Source organism: Octopus sinensis, linkage group LG20 (assembly GCF_006345805.1).
Source record: "Octopus sinensis linkage group LG20, ASM634580v1, whole genome shotgun sequence".
Taxonomy (NCBI): domain Eukaryota; kingdom Metazoa; phylum Mollusca; class Cephalopoda; order Octopoda; family Octopodidae; genus Octopus; species Octopus sinensis.
This window is the reverse complement of record NC_043016.1, coordinates 30823656-30841564: the sequence shown is the minus strand read 5'-3', so window position 1 is coordinate 30841564 and position 17909 is coordinate 30823656. Positions and strand designations below refer to the sequence as shown.

Genomic DNA, 17909 nt, shown 5'->3' with positions numbered 1-17909 from the left:
GCAACGGAAGGCAGTCTCAGTATCAAATAAATAATGTATGTGTGTGTGTGTGTGTGTGTGTGTGTGTCTGTGTATGTACCAGAATAAATGTCAACTGAAATTTTGTGTAATCTCAATAAAAATAAAATGGAGAAAAATATTCCAAGAAGGGTACATACCGTCATTAGGAATCAGTGGAAGGTTTGGAACAGCAGGTATCTCTGAGGTAGTTTGGGCAGTTGCTTGCTGTACTTCAAGGTCTCCAGAGGAAAATGAAGATGCCACATCGTAATGAGAAACATCACTTGGTGGTTCCATATGGTTTGTCATTGTAAAGTCTGGGGGTGGCGGCATATCATTGTTGTCTTGCCCAGCAGCTCTGATTTCTTCAGCAGTCAAGTCAGTAGCTGGAGGTATGTCGGGTGCTGGCGGCAGGTCAGGAGTGGAAAGAGCTGCATGAGGGGGTGAAGACATTGATGGCATATCCAGACTACTAGATGGATCGTATGTCTCCATTGATGCTGTTGTGGTAGGTTGCATACTGGGTTGCTCACCATCTTCTAAGAAACGAACGTAACTTTCGGGAATGAAACCAATTTGGCCTTGTGAATCTTTGGCCTAAAACACAAGAGATTAGAAAAGAACAAATGAAAGAGAGAGAAAGGGAGAGAGAGAGAGAGAAAGAGAGAGAGAGAGAGAGAGAGACGGAAAGAGAAACTGAGAGAGAAACAAGTAGCCAGCAGGAATGATAGGAAATAGAAAAAAAGAGAATAATTGGACAAGCAGATGCAAACATTCATATGTACATGTGTGTGTATGTGTATGCGCACGAGGAGTTTCTGTAGAGTAATAGGATTTATAATTGTATTCAGTATCAAGGGCAGGATGAGTCCCCACCAAGCTGATTTACTCATGATACATCATGTGAACATAATGCCTTCAAAAGAACCGCTGGTAATACATTCAGATTTGTTTTTAAATATATTCTTATATGTTTGTTTGTCTATATCTATTCAGCTACCTATATACACATGCACATACACAAACACATGTATAAGGAGGAAACAGAAAGTGGATGCAAGCATATAAATATATAAATACATGTACATACTTATTCATATTTGTGTGTGTGTGTGTGTGTGTACATATATATATATGGTCATTAAGAATGAAATGTCTGATTTTCTTATGCATCAAGTTTGACAGACGTTAATTTTTACTGTTTTATCCTGACAATACTTTGTTTTACAAAACCGAAGAGTTACATCATCACTTTTTGAAATGTAATTCTTGATGTCTGATTATATTGTGAGTTTTCTCTTGTAAATCAATTTTTCTAAACCCATGGATAGATAAAAAAAATTTGCGTTGTTTATGAATATAAGTTCCATCATGGAACCAATGCAACCCAGATGAGCTTGACACATCAATGAGGTGTTTGGTGAAGATGTGGTGAATGAGTCTACTGAACGTTGATGGTTTGAGAAGTTCTGGTCTGGTGACTTTACTCTTGAAAATCAGCCTCATGGTAGACCTGAGACCAAGGTGGATAATGATGAGATGGAAACTGTAGTGAGAGCAGATCCATCTAAAACTACATGTGAGTAAGCAGCAAGGTTTGATTCCAAGCCTGGTACTTATGCTACTGGTCTATTATGCAAAATTAGTAAGTTACATGGATGTAAACAAACCAACACCAATTGCATGATAGTGGTGGGGGACAAACACAAAGAAACACACACACACACACTGTGGGCTTCATTCAGTTTCCTTCTACCAAATCCACTCAAAAAGCTTTGGTCAGTCTAGGGCTATAATCGAAGACATTTGCTCAAGGTGCAACATAGTGTGGCTGAACCCGGAACTATGTGGGAAGGAAACTTTTTACCCCACTGCCAAGACACAATTACGGGTGGTAAGAGGTGCAGGAGATATTTAGACAGTGAAAAAGTGGTAGAAAATCAGTCAGCTTTGAGAATCAGAGGCCACTGTAGTAGGTAGAGAAAGTGCAGTGTTATGAGTCAGTGTATCTATGGATGGACGGTTTGGGTGTGTTGGTTCATGACTCAATACAAATCAGTCCAAGTTCTATGTCAGCAGTATCAGCACCATCCAATACATAAATACATACACACACACACATGCATTATCATAAAACCTACAAGATACACAAAGCTATTCTTCATCTCCATCAGCCTCTAGACAAAGGAAGATTTCATTGTTTCAGGTGCTTTGGCAGCACAGTCCTTTCTAATGTTGTTAGCAGTACAAGTTGCAGGAATTGATGTGAATAGCTTATACTGTATTGCTTAGTGCTAACTTCTTTAATTTCTTTTGATTTAGATAAGCGTATTTTTGTCTTGATCAGGTACACATATGATCAAAAACATTCCACTCTTGGATTTTTTTCTTTTACTGGCATTAGAACAATATTACACAATGTATCCTTTATATACACACATGTTTGTATGTGGGGGCATATCAGTCTGGGTTAGTGTGGGCTGTAAATTCCAAGACCAGAACAAAGTTCAGTAGACCAGATGAATGCAGTTTTTCATGCTTGTTTTCATGAGAAAAAATCTGCGACTTATCTACTTGTATAACTGGTACATAAAGTATAAATTTAATTTCCATTTTGATGTACGCATGTAATAAAAATTTATCTACAAACAGAACACAGATGCATACAATATCACTACTATTATCATTTTACAACTCCTATTTCTTATACCTTTATAGGTAAAAATTAAAAAAAAATCTTTTTATAAGTTAGTCAGGGAAGGAAGTACAATGTCACTCCTCCATCAGGCTGGTAAGGTTGATGCTTAGCTTGAAGATTTTTAGATTATAATATTTTCAGCAAAAGCATGAATGTAGAGAGAATTCCAGAGTGTTGCAGCCCCAGGAAAGAAAGGACTTTACTTGCATAACCTTTTCATGTTGTACTTTAAAATACATAATAATTTGTTGGGTCAGTTCAAATTCACAGAGGTGGACTTTGATACTAATAATTTTCTTCTTACACCAGTTACCATCAGTTGCCAAGAAGGTAGCTTCAACACAGTTGTTCACTACATCATAACCTATTGTTTCAGAAATGGACATCATAAATCTAGATACACTGCTTGAAATAAAGACAAGATATTCATGGCTTTGCTCATTCAGAACTCACCTGTGGTTAAACAACAACCATCAATTATTAGTTTGTGTTTCTTATCACTTAAATTTACCATTTTCCATAAAACTAATGAGGGATATCCCATGTAATCGTTCAATATATATGGAAGCACTCCGTCGGTTATGACGACGAGGGTTCTGGTTGATCTGATCAATGGAACAGCCTGCTCGTGAAATTAACATGTAAGTGGCTGAGCATTCCACAGACACGTGTACCCTTAACGTAGTTCTCGGGGATATTCAGCGTGACACAGAGAGTGACAAGGCTGGCCCTTTGAAATACAGGTACAACAGAAACAGGAAGTAAGAGTGAGAGAAAGTTGTGGTGAAAGAGTACAGCAGGGATCACCACCATCCCTGCTGGAGCCTCATGGAGCTTTAGGTGTTTTCGCTCAATAAACACTCACAACGCCCGGTCTGGGAATCGAAACCGCGATCCTACGACCGCGAGTCCGCTACCCTAACCACTGGGCCATTGCGCCTCCACTCAATCGTTCAATATAGCAACCATGTTTCCACAAACTCTATTATCATTGAAATGTGGACCAAGTATCTTAGTTGTAGATCTAAGAATTTTACATTTGAATGTCAGCTATAATGATGGAATGGTTCAGATAAGAACGTTGATTATATGATTCTTTGATTTGATTTTTGTGCCCAATCAGAGCTGAACAGCAGCAGCAATAACACCAACAAATGCTTACCATAAAACCACACATCAACAATATTCTTTGTCATGACTATATTTTTAACGAGTAGCTTATATATATATATATATATATATGTATAGTTATTTACTTAAGTTAATTTTCAACAAATTCAAGATTTTGGAGGGGTTTAGTAAAATATATAACTTTATATATTGGTATACAATGTTGTTGACGAACTGGAATATTATATTTTTTATTTTGCAATGAGATTTTTAATTGACATTTTGATTTAAATATGGATATTTTTGTAACAGTGGTCTCAGGTAGGTTGGCATGAAAAGGGTCAAAATCAAAATCATAATGGCTTTCAAGTTTTCTTTCCTTTTTATTTCTATCAATGTGTGCTTAAATGTTTTTAATATAAATAAAATCCTTTGTTTGAAAAGAATTAGAGATTTGAAAATAACAAAACTCCAATAGGATTTCATTCTTGGAATGTAACATGTTTACTGATTTGATGTTGGAAAGTACTAGCCAAGATATGAGTGTTAGTTCATGAATTTAATAATAATCTATGATATATTTCTTCAAGTTTTACACTAACTGCTTACTTGGCCATATGGAATATAATAGAGGAGTCTCACTAAGTGTTCAAATAGTTCTTTGTTTGATATGGGAGACAGATGAGATCACTTAAAAAATATATACAAGACAGAAGACAGATTTTTGGTGCTTAGGTACCTTCAACTGAGTCTAATTTTCTTGCAGGCATTGGGGTCAGATCTTCATTTTGAAGACAACATCAACCTTTCCTCTCACCATTCTTGGATGTCATGAAAAAGGTCAGAGGTACTATTCTTCCCTTTCTGACTTAGTCATAAAAATGAAAAGGATGAAAAAACAAGCTAATACTGATAGTACTTTGTACTTTTAGTCCTGCAAGCTGCTGCATAATGTTGAGGACCGCAAGTTAAAACTGATGATAATGTAACAGGGTAGATTGAATTCTTTAGTGTTGTTAAAAAGAACCTGCCTCCCTGTCTAGAGCTTAATGTCTGGTAAAACGTGGACTGGTTGCATGATAAAATGCACCAAGTCTACACAAAAATGTGCTTAGTGATAGGAAAGGCATTTGGCCACAAGAACCATCTTTACTTAGCAATAAAGATGGCTGGTTTTACTCTGTCACTGTACATGTGTGACAAATTGTAAAGAGTGGTCAGATGTTGCAAGACCCTTCCAACCCATAGAAAAACATGTTAAATGAAGATGTTGACAATGGTGATGATGATAATGATATTGTGTTTAGTAGGGCCAGTAGAAGAAGGTATAGTTTAGAATGTTACATTATTATAGAAAAATACAGCTGTGTTGCAGTTGAGCACAAATATTGTATACCTGTGTTTGTGAATTACCTGGGATATAGTTGGCTTTCTAGAAATACTTTGATACTATCCTTTTTGCTTTCCAATAAAATATGAAAGATAATGAAATCTCCTTCCCAAGGTAACTTATACTATAGGAGCGCTGAGAAATGGTAGTAGTAGTAGTAGTAGTAACACCACCACTACTACTACTTCGTAGGTACTAAATATCTCCTGCTCCCCATCTGAATATGTGGTTAAAGAGAAGATAATTAGAGAAAGAGAAAACAACTTGGTAAAGTTAATTACTTTCATAGTTCTTAAAGTTCCTAACCCCACTCACATGATTTTAAATTTGGGACCAGATTAGAGAGCTTTTTTTGTTTTTTTCTTTTTAAATTTAATTTGTGTAACAAGAATAAAAATTTGAAAATACTAAGAAATACTTTTCTGAGTGTTATTTAATAGCTGTTGTTAATATATTGAAGGAAATCAGGTGGCAAGCTGGCAGAATCATTAGCCTACCAGGTAAAATGCTTCACATTTCATCCATCTTTACATTCTGAGTTCAAATGCTGTCAAGGTTGATTTTACCTTTTATCCTTTCGGAGCAAATAAAATAAGTACCATTTGGACACAGGGGTCGTTGTAATTGCCTTACCCTCTGCCCCAAACTTCTTGGCCTCGTGGTGAAATTTGAAATCAATAGATTGTAGGGAATTTATAATGAAACCTTTTATGCAGCTAATTAGAAAGATATTTTGACTGGTGTTTACCCTATGCGTGGCTGTCACTTTTGTGTTTCTTGTGACTCCAGTAGTTTTATTTATGTAGTGAACCAGGCATATTTTACCACCAAGGTGACCACTAAAGTGTTCTTACCAAATGCTTACCTGTACCCAGCCATCACCATCACCATCTCCTATCACTTCAATACTTTCATTTTCCTCCAGACCAAGCTCATCAGAGTTTGTGGCTTGGAATGTATATAAAGCTTGAGCATAAATTGGATATTGTCTGGAGGATGAAGAACTTTGGATAGCTGGGCTCATGGAAACTTGTTCTATTTCTGCAACTTCTTCTACATAGTCATCGTCATCATCAAAGTGTGTATATGTAGCTTCAGGTTCTTCTGTCGGCTGTGTACAAATGGGCATGGGGAAATTCAATAGGTACATCAAACAATTTCATCATACACATCAAACAAGCATAGAGTATTTTGGAAAAATGTATTATTCTGTTTACCAGCAGAATAAGAAAATTAATTAAAGATGAAGTTTGGAGACATCTTAGACCTTAAGGATAAGATTCCATCATTCTCATTATCAATTAGCAAACAAAAGAAATGCAGATATGCAATTTTAACAGCCTTACATGATAACGAAATGCAAGAGTTTAAAGTCAGAAAGATGCGAGATATTACAGATAGAAAAGTCATACAACTGCAGAGAATAAAAGCCTCTTAACACAAAGTTAGAGAAAATTGATTAATCCAGTATTTCAGCTTACCAAAACCTTAATCTTGTGGTTGTGAAGGAGCATGGTTTTGTGTTTAGGCTGTTGGACTCATGATAATAATGATGAGTGTTCTGTTTCTGATGTATTGTGACTTTGGGCAAAGTATTTCATTTAATGTTGTTCCAATTAACTCAGCTGAAAATTAATTATGTCTGCTTCAAAGTGGCCCTTGCAGACTATTAACCCAAAATCTTACAAATGATGAGACACTGGTTGATAGGGCCCGTGAAAATTTAATTTTTTCTCTCTAACTTTTGCATTGTTAAGTGGCTTTTATTATCTTTCTATTTAAAATATTGAAATATCCATATTCGATGAAAATTAAAAGAATGCTTTTGTATGTTATGATTTGATTTCTTATCTTATATCATTCAATGAAATGAAATATGAAAAAGAAAATTATAAGATTCAAGACTTGGAAGTTTTGGGAGATTTGTAGAAAACAGTCAAGGAAAAGCAAACATCTATCCAGAATTTTTTTCCTTGTTTTATAGTCAAGCTTTTAGATAGAAGGGAAATGAACAGCACTGAATTCAGAAAAGGGGATTGTAAAATAGGAGAAAGATGCATAAATGACCGGGAATTAAATTCAGGCAAAAAACTTTTGTGTATACTAACTGCAGTGATAATCATCTTCATACATACGTACATATGTATTTACTTGTTTCAGTCATTTGGCTGTGGCCATGCTGGGGCACCATCTTGACTACACTTAAGTATGTATTGTCTCATTGTTATACAAGTGTGTATTATATTTGGCTGTATGTATGTGTTTATAAAACTAAACTGATAGTTTTATTAGGCTGTTTTGTTTTTAGGAATTTCCTTTTTCTCTTTGGCATATTCAAAGAAATAATGCAATGCAACTAAACCACCGAGAGATAGTTATTTTTTTGTTTATCTTAATGAAGAATTAAAAAATTTGAGAACCTTAAATTCAATAATGCCTATTCTTATCTATTCCCTTTTGAGATACTTGAATGTATTATATATAATTTTTGTGGGGCTTTTATGAAATCAATAATAAAAGCTACAACTACAGCCACAAGACTCCATCAAAATGCAAGATTAAATTACTTACTCCACTGGAACTTTCAGTTCTTACCGATGCTTGACTAGGTGTACGAGAAACAGCATCTGGCTCGGCAGCAAGACTATCTGTTTGTGCATTGGTAAGCCATTCATCAACATTAACTTTTGTAGAGTGAAGCAAAGGAAAAATAAATATAAATATATTAGTTGAAAGCATAACTCTAGAAATAAGAAATTCTTGATATATAAAGTAAATAATGACTTTTAATACTGTTCTTAAAAGTAACAACATTTTCCATTTTTTTTTTTTAAATATAAGAAAACTTAATGATTAGCAATACATTAAAATATCTGATGGTTTAATTAATGTCCTAACTAAATTACTAAATTCTAAAACTAATCTTTCATGTAAGTAAGGATAATTAATTTTAAACAAATGGCAGTATTATTAATTATTAACATCAATTAAATGCAGGCAATATTATAGGTTAAGAACTTGAAGTCCAAGATGGCTACTGTTGTTGGAAATATTTCCAACAACCCCATGTGATCTGCCTTGACTGATAACAGTCCAGTTTCCAGCAGCAATCTTGAACTTTCTACATTTCCCCATTTGGCCACCTGAGCCCAAAGAGCCTTTTGTGTATACTAACTGCAGTTATAATCATCTTCATACATACGTACATATGTATTTACTTGTTTCAGTCATTTGGCTGTGAAAAGTCCACAAAAATTTAAGTTGCTTGGGGCTCAAATCAAACTGTTTTAAATAAAAGTATATGTAACTACTACTAGTGTTGAGTGCCTCTTTCTTGTGCCGACTCACTCATATATATATATATATATATATATATATATATATATATATATATATATATATTCGATGAGTATATAGGGATTGATTATACAGGTAGGTACCATAAGAGTTCTCAGGTACAGTCCAGGTTCCGGCTAACCACATCAAGTAGTAAGAAGCACCAAGAATTGCTTAGGGTGAGCAATTCCACTGTAATTCTTCTGATGGATAAATCCAGGTTCACTTTGCTGGATTATGAATATTTTCAGGAAAATCCCAAATAATTACAAAGAATACAGAGACTGTTACATCTTCAAATTTTTCTTTCAACTTTAACAGTATAATTAACTGCTAAAATTAAAAGGAAAAATTTGAAGACATACCAGTCTTTGTATTGTTTTGGATTCACCCAAATATATATGTTTTTTATTTAGGCTGAATAAAAAATATAAGGCTTAGGGTTTCTTTTTTTAGTTCTGATAGTACTCCAGGAGCAGGAGACATGTTGTTTCTCAAGCAATGCACTATATTTCAAGCTGCTCTTGTCTACTCAGCTATAAAAAATATCAGCTAAGTTTTGGTGCAGCTTTCCCTTTCTCCAACATTCACACGCTGGGTGTTCTGTTGGGTCAATAGTAAAAAAGGCTAAGAGGGTGTTATGTCTACTCATGACTACACAGGCTCCCAAAACAATCAGTGAAAGTATGGTGCATGCTACCAACCCGTGCATATTACATTATTTTTTTTATCTTCTTAGCTATTTCACTTCTCTTTCTGTCTATCCTTATCTTACAAATATTCTTAATTATTCCTGTAGTATATTTAATAATGCCATTGTTGATAAGATATTTCTCAAAATGGCATATTTAGAAAATGATCCTAAAATAACCTCAATGAACTCCTAACTATGACAACCTAATAAAAACTAGACAATTGATAATTTTCTAGAGATGAAAAAAAATACTATTTATTCTTTGAAATGAAATTTTTACATTTGATTATTGCAGTGTAACACAGTATGAAGTAAAATTTCATATCTCATTGAACATTATCACAAAAACTAAGAATTTATAGTGATCTCATGCAGACAGCATTTTAGTTTCACTGTTGTTACATATGTTTGTTTAGCCAACCAGATATATTAGACAATTAGTCTGTGAGTTATTATTGATCATCCTCCTTCAATGCTAGCATGAGTTGTATGGTTTGACAGGTGCTAGCCAGGCAAGAGCCTGCATCATACTTCTGCATCTGTTTTATCATGGTTTTTATGGCTGGATGCTCTTCCTAACACCAATCACTCAGTAGAGTGGGTTGAGTCCTTTTTACAGGGCACTCGCACAGGCGATGTCAGTTTTGGCGTGGTTTTTACAGTTGGATGTCCTTCCAAATGTCAACCACTTTACAGTGTGGACTGGGTGCTTTTTAAGTTATAAAAACTAAACTGCTTAATTCTTTCTCTACTAACTTGATATTAGACCTGGTCTAGCCTTGAAAGAATAATCATGACTAGTTTGAATACACATATTTATATCAGAATTCTTTTTACTCAAGGTCATGTATTTGCTTGCATACATCTAGAATTACAACAAATTACTCCAATTACTCCACTGACACATAAACATCAATAAAATAACTTATGCCTGTCTTTTTCTTTTTTTTTTTTTGCATTCATTTAAACGAATTACAGTGTATATACAAAACCAATTTAAACTGTAGGTGTGATAGAATATAGATTATTTTTGTAAAAATATTTAATTAACATACTTCCTATATTTCTTAATAGTTCAATTCGTGCTTCAGCCTTCATCTTTGCTGTCTGTAACAAATTTGAACAGAAAAGTCATTAGAAAAGTTGAAATTTGATGAAATTCTTATACGTAATAACTAGTCACATCATTGAGGTGTCACTCAACCGGCTGAAAGGTTAAAGGTCCATATTATATCACTACAACTGCATTATGTAACTAGCAATGCTGCTGAAACTTTAAAACTTTAGTTTATAACTGTTTAACTGGGGTGAAGTGGTAGCACTAATATTAACAAGTGTTCCGTTGGCTTGTAAAGCTGAAACTGAAACTATCTCAGAGAAAGCACTAGAAAACAACTTCTTTGAATTACTATCAAAAGACAGAATCTATAACTGTGTCCCAACAGCCTATAGAGCTAAGAGTAATAGTTGTATGGTTACAACCTCAGTTTATTTATTTTCACAATTTTATCATAGTGAAAGCACACAGCTTACTGGTTAGGGTATTCGGTTCATGATTGTGAGTTCAATCCTCGGCAGCACGTTGCGTCCTTGGACAAGACACTTTATTTCATGTTGCTCCTGTCCACCCAGATGGCAAAAAATGAATTGTACTTGTATTTCAAAAGGGCCTGCCTTGACACACTCTGTATCATGCTGAATCTCTCTGGGAACTATATTAAGGGCACGCATGTCTGTGGAGTGCTCAGCCACTTGCACATTAATTTTCTGAGCAGGCTGTTCCATAGATCAGATCAACTGGAACCCTTGTCATCGTAATTGACAAAGTGCCAGTTATCTTTGTTTTAGCTTCTTTTTGTCTAGCATCAGGTCAACCCTAATCTAGCAGACTAATTATGAAAGATGTTTCAGCCATGATCTTATAGAAATACATCATTGATTGTGCCCTTCTTTTTTTCAAGATGGCAGAGTGTGGTTTGAGAGAGATTTGATTGCTAATGAAAGATTCTGAGACCTCCTTCGGTCACGACACAGACCATGGGATTGCACCTAGAAAGTTCTCCTCTGAGGCACAAGTCTGGGCAAGGTTGTTTATGGAAGACCAGCAGTCGCCCATGCATACTGGCCTCCCCTCTCCATGCCACCAGTGTTATCCAAGGGAAAGGCAACAGCAGATACAGCTGTGACGTCGCAACTCATTTCTACAGCTGAGTGAACTGGAGCAACATGAAATAAAGTGTCTTGCTCAAGAACACAACATGCAGCCTGGTCCGGGATTCGATCTCACAACCTCATGATTGTAAGCTCAATGCTCTAACCACTGAGCCATGCACCTTCACTTAATGAAAGATTACATGGAGTTTAATTCATCGGTTTATCATCTTAATTTTTAAACAAGTGTGATAGAAATTAACATTTATAATTTCCTACTTTATGCTATTTCCTTACTCACTTAGAGGGCTTTATTAAATCATTATTAATAACTGGTGAAGTATAATTTGAAAAGTATAGACTAGTTACGGTATTTCGGAAAGAGTTCCTCAGTGCTCTGAAAATGTGGTTCTTTTTAGAATTTCTTGATGACAGTGTTATATCATAACTAAGAGTTCTCTCCATTTCTAAAATTCAAAACCATTTCCAGATATATTTTCTGAATGCTTTACTGACATAACACAGGTAACTTCCCAGTTTATTTTCAATCACTATATATCTTTGTTCTGTGATAACAAGGAAATATTTCTGAAGTAAAACTTCAGCAACATGGTTGATGTTAAATAAATTAAACTAAAACATAAATTGCATTGTTATTCCTAATTTTTGCAAAGAGATTAGTTAAAAATGATAAACCATATTTTCTTCGGTAAAATGAGATGTCTAATATAATAAAACTACTACTTTTTATACCTTAAAGTCAGATATATATTTCATCTATTTTTTCATCTTCTATATTCAAGTATAATGCTACAACACAATATGGACCCAGATATCTTGTATTGAATTTCTTGCATTATACACAAGTAAATACAATATATTTAAAGAACTTAACAGTTACAGTAAGTATGCAACTTTGCTCTACAATAAATTTTTAAATACTTACTTCAGCTCTTCTCATATTCTGTTTCAGTTCTTCTAGTTGGGACTCAGTGTCTTGACCAGCACTGTCACTTTTTTCTGTACCAGCCCCTCCACTCTGTTGAAACAAAATGCAAAAAATGATTGCATCAGCATGGATATAGACATGATTTTCATTGAGAAGAAGTGTGCATTGGGGAGAGAGTCTTAATCATTAAAATCAGTGGTTCCCAACCTGTAGTTTGTGGACCACCAGGGGTCCACAAAGGTTGTACTGGGGGATCCGTGAACTAAATTCAAAATTTCATACATACATATATAATAATAATAATAATAATAATAATAATAATAATAATAATAATAATAATAATAGGGAATATGATTCCAAACTTACAGGGAAAAATTCAATTTAGTAATACTAAATCAAATTTCATAATATATATGTATATACATTAGAGAAGAACCACCATGTAGTAATTCAACAATGATATACTTAAATCATACCATATAGAAAAAAATTAAAGATACGATAAAACATATACCTAGAACTAAATAAAGTACGAAAAAATAAAAAATAAATAGTATATAATTAGTAAATAGACTACACGTGTTCGTGGCTATATTTTCAAATTGATAACAATAATATCAATTCAAATTAAATATAGTCACTCATCAATATATATATATATATATATATATATATATATATATTAAAAGGAGTCTGTGGGAAAACTCATATAAATAAAAGGGGTCATTGATAGTGAAAAGGTTGGGAACCACTGATTAAAATGAATCCAACATTTCAATGACTACCAGACAATTATTGTTTGCATGGAGCTGAGTGTGAGAAGAAGGTATTGAAACTAGATACTCCACTCATGACCTGCTGGCTTAGTATGTAAATCAATCACTAATCAAATATTCAGTGATCAAATAAGTTATTGGTATACAATGAAAAATCTCTGACACAACCCTCCCTAAAACTAAATCCCCTAGGAGAACACCCCTCCCCTTGTATTATTTGATACACACACTATATTGTAGACTCGTTGCCCTGTTAGTGTTGTTTGGACTAAATATGCAGTTGTTTAGTTTTGCATTTTCTTTTACACTGATTTTTATTTTCCTCAAATGAACTACTGATGCAAAAGTAATTAATGATTGTATTATAAAGAATACAACTTTTTAATGAGAATCATGTGTCTGGTGCGATGCAGCTAGTGCAGATACATTTGATTTAAAACTCGTCAACTTTAGCCACAAGTTTCCTCATTCTATTACCTCCAGTCCAATTCTTTTATGGAAAAGTAAAGTTCCAACATGGCTAAAACCAGATTCAACCAGGTACGAGGTAGGGAAGGTAAGCAAAAGTAATTTCAGACGTCGCCACAGATTGGGGTAGGAATTCAATATACTTTGATGGTACCACAAACCTTCTTTGCCATTACGGTGATATCACATTTGTGGTCATTGTCACTTTGTAATTCTATCAATTCCTCCAAAACATTGTCCTTGCAATCAACTGCATCTACTTCAAAGGGATTGCTTTGCCAATTTGGAATATTCAGTGCAATAACATCTTGAAATCACTCCGCCATGCCATCGTACAATGATTGTAAATATTTGTGATATGTAGTTAAATCCTCATCAACCAATTCATCTTTCAAAGAATCAAGTTGTGGAAATTGAGGGAATTGACGTTTTGAAAAGATAGTCTTAAACAACACCAATTGTGATAAATGATTTACAATCAATGAGAATTTTTTCTGTTTCCTTGCAATAACTTATTCAAATCATTTAGTTTTGTGACTGTATTGCACCTTGCAACCATCATAGAAGTGGATATTGGAGTATCTTCAAAGAAATATATGATTATATGAAACAGGTCACCAAAGCATAAAACAGTTTCCTTTTGACAGCCACTGCACTTTGGTATGGTATAAGAGTTTAGTATGGTCCTCATCATTTCTCAGAGTTGACGGAAAATTCAACCAGACAAGAGACTGGATTTCAATTTGTTCACAGTCTTGATAACTAACTGTAGCGTATCATTCAACCTACCGTTATTATTTTTTTCCCCCTCTAAATGCTGCCAGTGTGCCAAGCAATGAACAATTAGTATCTGGTGGGAAATTTCACGCTTTAGGAGAGATGAAAATCCTCTTTATCTTCCTATCATCGAAGGGGCTCCATCAGATGCACAGACAAGAATATTACTGAGTGGGATATTATGTTCAAAATGGAAAGACTTAAGAGTGTGAAAAATAGTTGCACGTCTTGAATCAAGTGGCAATTTTTCTGTGAACAGTATTTCCCCACAAGGTTGAAAGTAATCGCTGAAATACCGAACATATACCATCCTCAAACATTGATTGTCCACCAAACATTGACTCAGTCACTTGTATAGAAAATTCAGAACGCTGGAGAATATTAATGAGCTGATGTTTGACATCGTTGGCCATTTTATCAATGCATCAAGAAATTGTGTTATTACTAAGCAGGATCTTCTTCATAGTGTTATCAGGTTTTTCATGCATAACAGTTGACAAAACCTCTTCAACAACCAGGTGAGACTTCCCAGACTTAGCAACAAGCAATGCAATGTTGTGTGATGCAATCAACCTGTCATTCTCTTGTTTACTTATTTTCTGGAGTAGCATGTTGAATGTTTGCATTTGCTTTTTGAAAGAGGAGCTCAGTTGCAAGAAGTATGATAATGGCTTGTTCTTCTTGTCAGAATGCTTTGCACCAAAGTGATACTTCAGGTATGAGGGTTTCATTGCTTCATTGGTCAATGTGTAATGGCAAAGAAGGCACATTGGTAACTGACAGTTCTGAGGAGGGGGAATAAATCCAAATGATAAATAATCACAACTGTATTGTTGACAGATTTTCTTGACTGGAGGCAATAGTAAAGGGAAAATGTGAAAACGAATTTCTATGGACGGCATCAGAAAGGCAGTATGGTATTCCTAAAGAGAAGAAATCAAGAGAGCAGAGTCAGACGACACGTCTTTACTGGAGCAAATACGGATCTAGTTCGTTTTGCTGCCAGCATTTCAAAAATTAAAGTTTATCAAAAAGTTATTAATTTGGCACATTAATATACCTTTCCAAGCTAAATTGCTGGAGTTATTCAACTTTTTCTAGAAAAATGTTTTTAAAAAGTTATAGAGGTTAATATAATCATTTGAGCATTTTCATCCAGTGAAGAAACATGATTTCAAAGCTGTCATTTTGTGCGTGACTGCACATTTTGTCAACATCCTGAAAATAGCACTTGTGTTTTGATATGAAACCACAGAATTACACATGATATATAACCCCTCATAACTTTTTTTTTATTTTTTGGAGTTTTCAGAAAATTTTTTCAAATTTGTATTCTACACGTGGGACTTCATAAGATTATGCAAAAATAAAGAGAAACTGTGGTAGGGCATGATTTAAGACCAAGGCCTACTTCACTGCTACTTTTAGCACATATGACAACAATCTTAATGACTGTGCAACAAAAATATTCGATTGATAAACAAGTCTGCTTTTTTTAATACAAAGGGACATCTCATGCCAGTAGTCAAATCGATAAAAATGCATCCTTATTCTAGGCATGCTTAGATATAGGTAAATGCAAACTTGATTTCTAAGAATTCTTTGTCACCCACAAAATGTTCAGATCACCCACAAAAATCTCAAATCGTCCACCATTTTCTAGAAATATGCCCAACCGCCCACCTGTAAATTGAAATTGCCCACTGGTAGGTGATATTGCCCATTTAAGGAAGCTATGCACTACTGGCTTTCCTAGATTTTATGTCTTTATTGATTTTTTTTCGTAGTTATAGTTTTAAGTGATTCATTGATTGATGTCATCAGTAAAGTATTGATAATACATATTTGTATATAATATATGGGTCATTGATGTATTCTAGTAAAAAAGATGTGGACACTCCACGAACTTAGCTCTATGACAACCCATAAACTATTGGATTCTCTGTTGAGTCAATGAGAAAAAGCGAGAGGGAGAACAGCATGAAAACTTGTACATTCATATGTATTTCTCTGTATGTATGTGTGAGCATGTATGTACGTATGTGCACAAATGTCGATATTCCATGGTTTTATATCTTAGTGAAACAGTGGTATGAAGACCATTCAAAAAGAGACGGTTTGAAAATAAAATGATAGATGAAATTTAAACCATGAGTTAATGGTACCATACTGACCAACCAAGAATTAATATTACTATACTGACTTATGAGAACTGTATAGCATTAAATGCATATTAACTAGAACTGAAGAGCTCTGAAAGTGTTTCCAGTGATCTTAGTTGGATTAGGTACTGTTTAGTGGACCTTTTGGAAGCCAAACTTTATGGAACACAAGCAGTTGAACCTTTCAGCAAAGTCAAGAAAATGTTAGTGCTTTATACCGTCAAGGACTATTTTAATGTTATAGTTATATATAAAAGATTTATTGGTTTTGGTTCTGAAGTGTAACCATGATGGGGCATTGCCATCAATGATTTGAGTCAGTTTCTTTGATCATAGTTTGAAACTTATTTTATTAATTTCTATTTATAGAATGGTTGAGTTCACCCATGTTTTGGACTACAACTCTTTGAGAATATAAAATACCACAGGCATGGCTGTATGGGTAAGACGCTTGCTTCTCAACCATGTGGTCTTGGATTCAGTCCCACTGTGCGACACCTTCAGCATGTGCCTTGTACCACAGCCTTGGGATGACAAAAGCCTTGAGTGGATTTGATAGATAGAAACTGAAAGAAGCTTGTCATACACACATGCACAAGACATCATGAAGAATGGAGAATTATACTTGACAATTGTATTGGTTTGATTATGTCCCCCTGTAACTTAGTGGTTCAGCAAAAGATACAGACAGAACAAGTACCAGACTTAAAAATTAAAGTACCAAGATTAATTTGTTCAACTAAAACCCTTGAAGGTGGTATAGCCACAGTTCAATGACTGAAATAATTTAAAGACATTCACATAAATTTATACTTGTACACATAGGTGTAGGAGTGGCTTACCAACCACATAGTTCCAGGTTCAGTCCTATTGCATGGCACCTTGAGCAAGTGCCTTCTACTATAGCCTCGGGCCGACCAAAGCCTTGTGAGTGGATTTGGTAGATCGCTTGACAACCGATGCTGGTGTGTTACGTCCCCATAACTTAGTGGTTCGGCAAAAGAGACCAATAGAATAAGTACTAGGCTTATAAAGAATAAGTCCTGGGGTCGATTTGCTTGACTAAAGGCGGTGCTCCAGCATGGTCACAGCCAAATGCCTGAAACAAGTAAAAGAGTATCACACTGAATGGCAGCCTTCTCTACAAGTTTCGGTTTATTCAATCTAATTTCCAAGATAATAGTGAACCTGAGACTAAGATGCCTCCCCAAAGTGCTGCGTGCCAGTGTTGTGTTCTTGATCACACAACCTTGCCAATGATCAAGTATTGACTTACAGTCATTACATGCTAGCAAGGAACAGATGGACAGATCTGAAGCTGCCTTGGAGTAGAGAGTGTACATGTCATTGAAGAGGTTGTGAATGGTGATGAAAGGACTTTGACAAACACAACTGATT

At 34.8% G+C, this 17909-nt stretch overlaps 1 protein-coding gene across 1 annotated transcript in view; it reads right to left on the bottom strand.

Moving 5' to 3' along the window:
• The window catches only part of LOC115222509 (F-BAR and double SH3 domains protein 2), a 125828-nt gene that overhangs the window by 33246 nt on the left and 74673 nt on the right, over positions 1 to 17909 (bottom strand). The window contains exons 13-17 of the mRNA XM_029792740.2: positions 12326 to 12418; positions 10284 to 10335; positions 7770 to 7882; positions 6064 to 6309; positions 159 to 597 (exon numbers count right to left, since the gene is read on the bottom strand). Coding sequence (XP_029648600.2) covers positions 159 to 597; positions 6064 to 6309; positions 7770 to 7882; positions 10284 to 10335; positions 12326 to 12418 — 943 coding nt within the window. The remainder of the gene's footprint in view (positions 1 to 158; positions 598 to 6063; positions 6310 to 7769; positions 7883 to 10283; positions 10336 to 12325; positions 12419 to 17909) is intronic.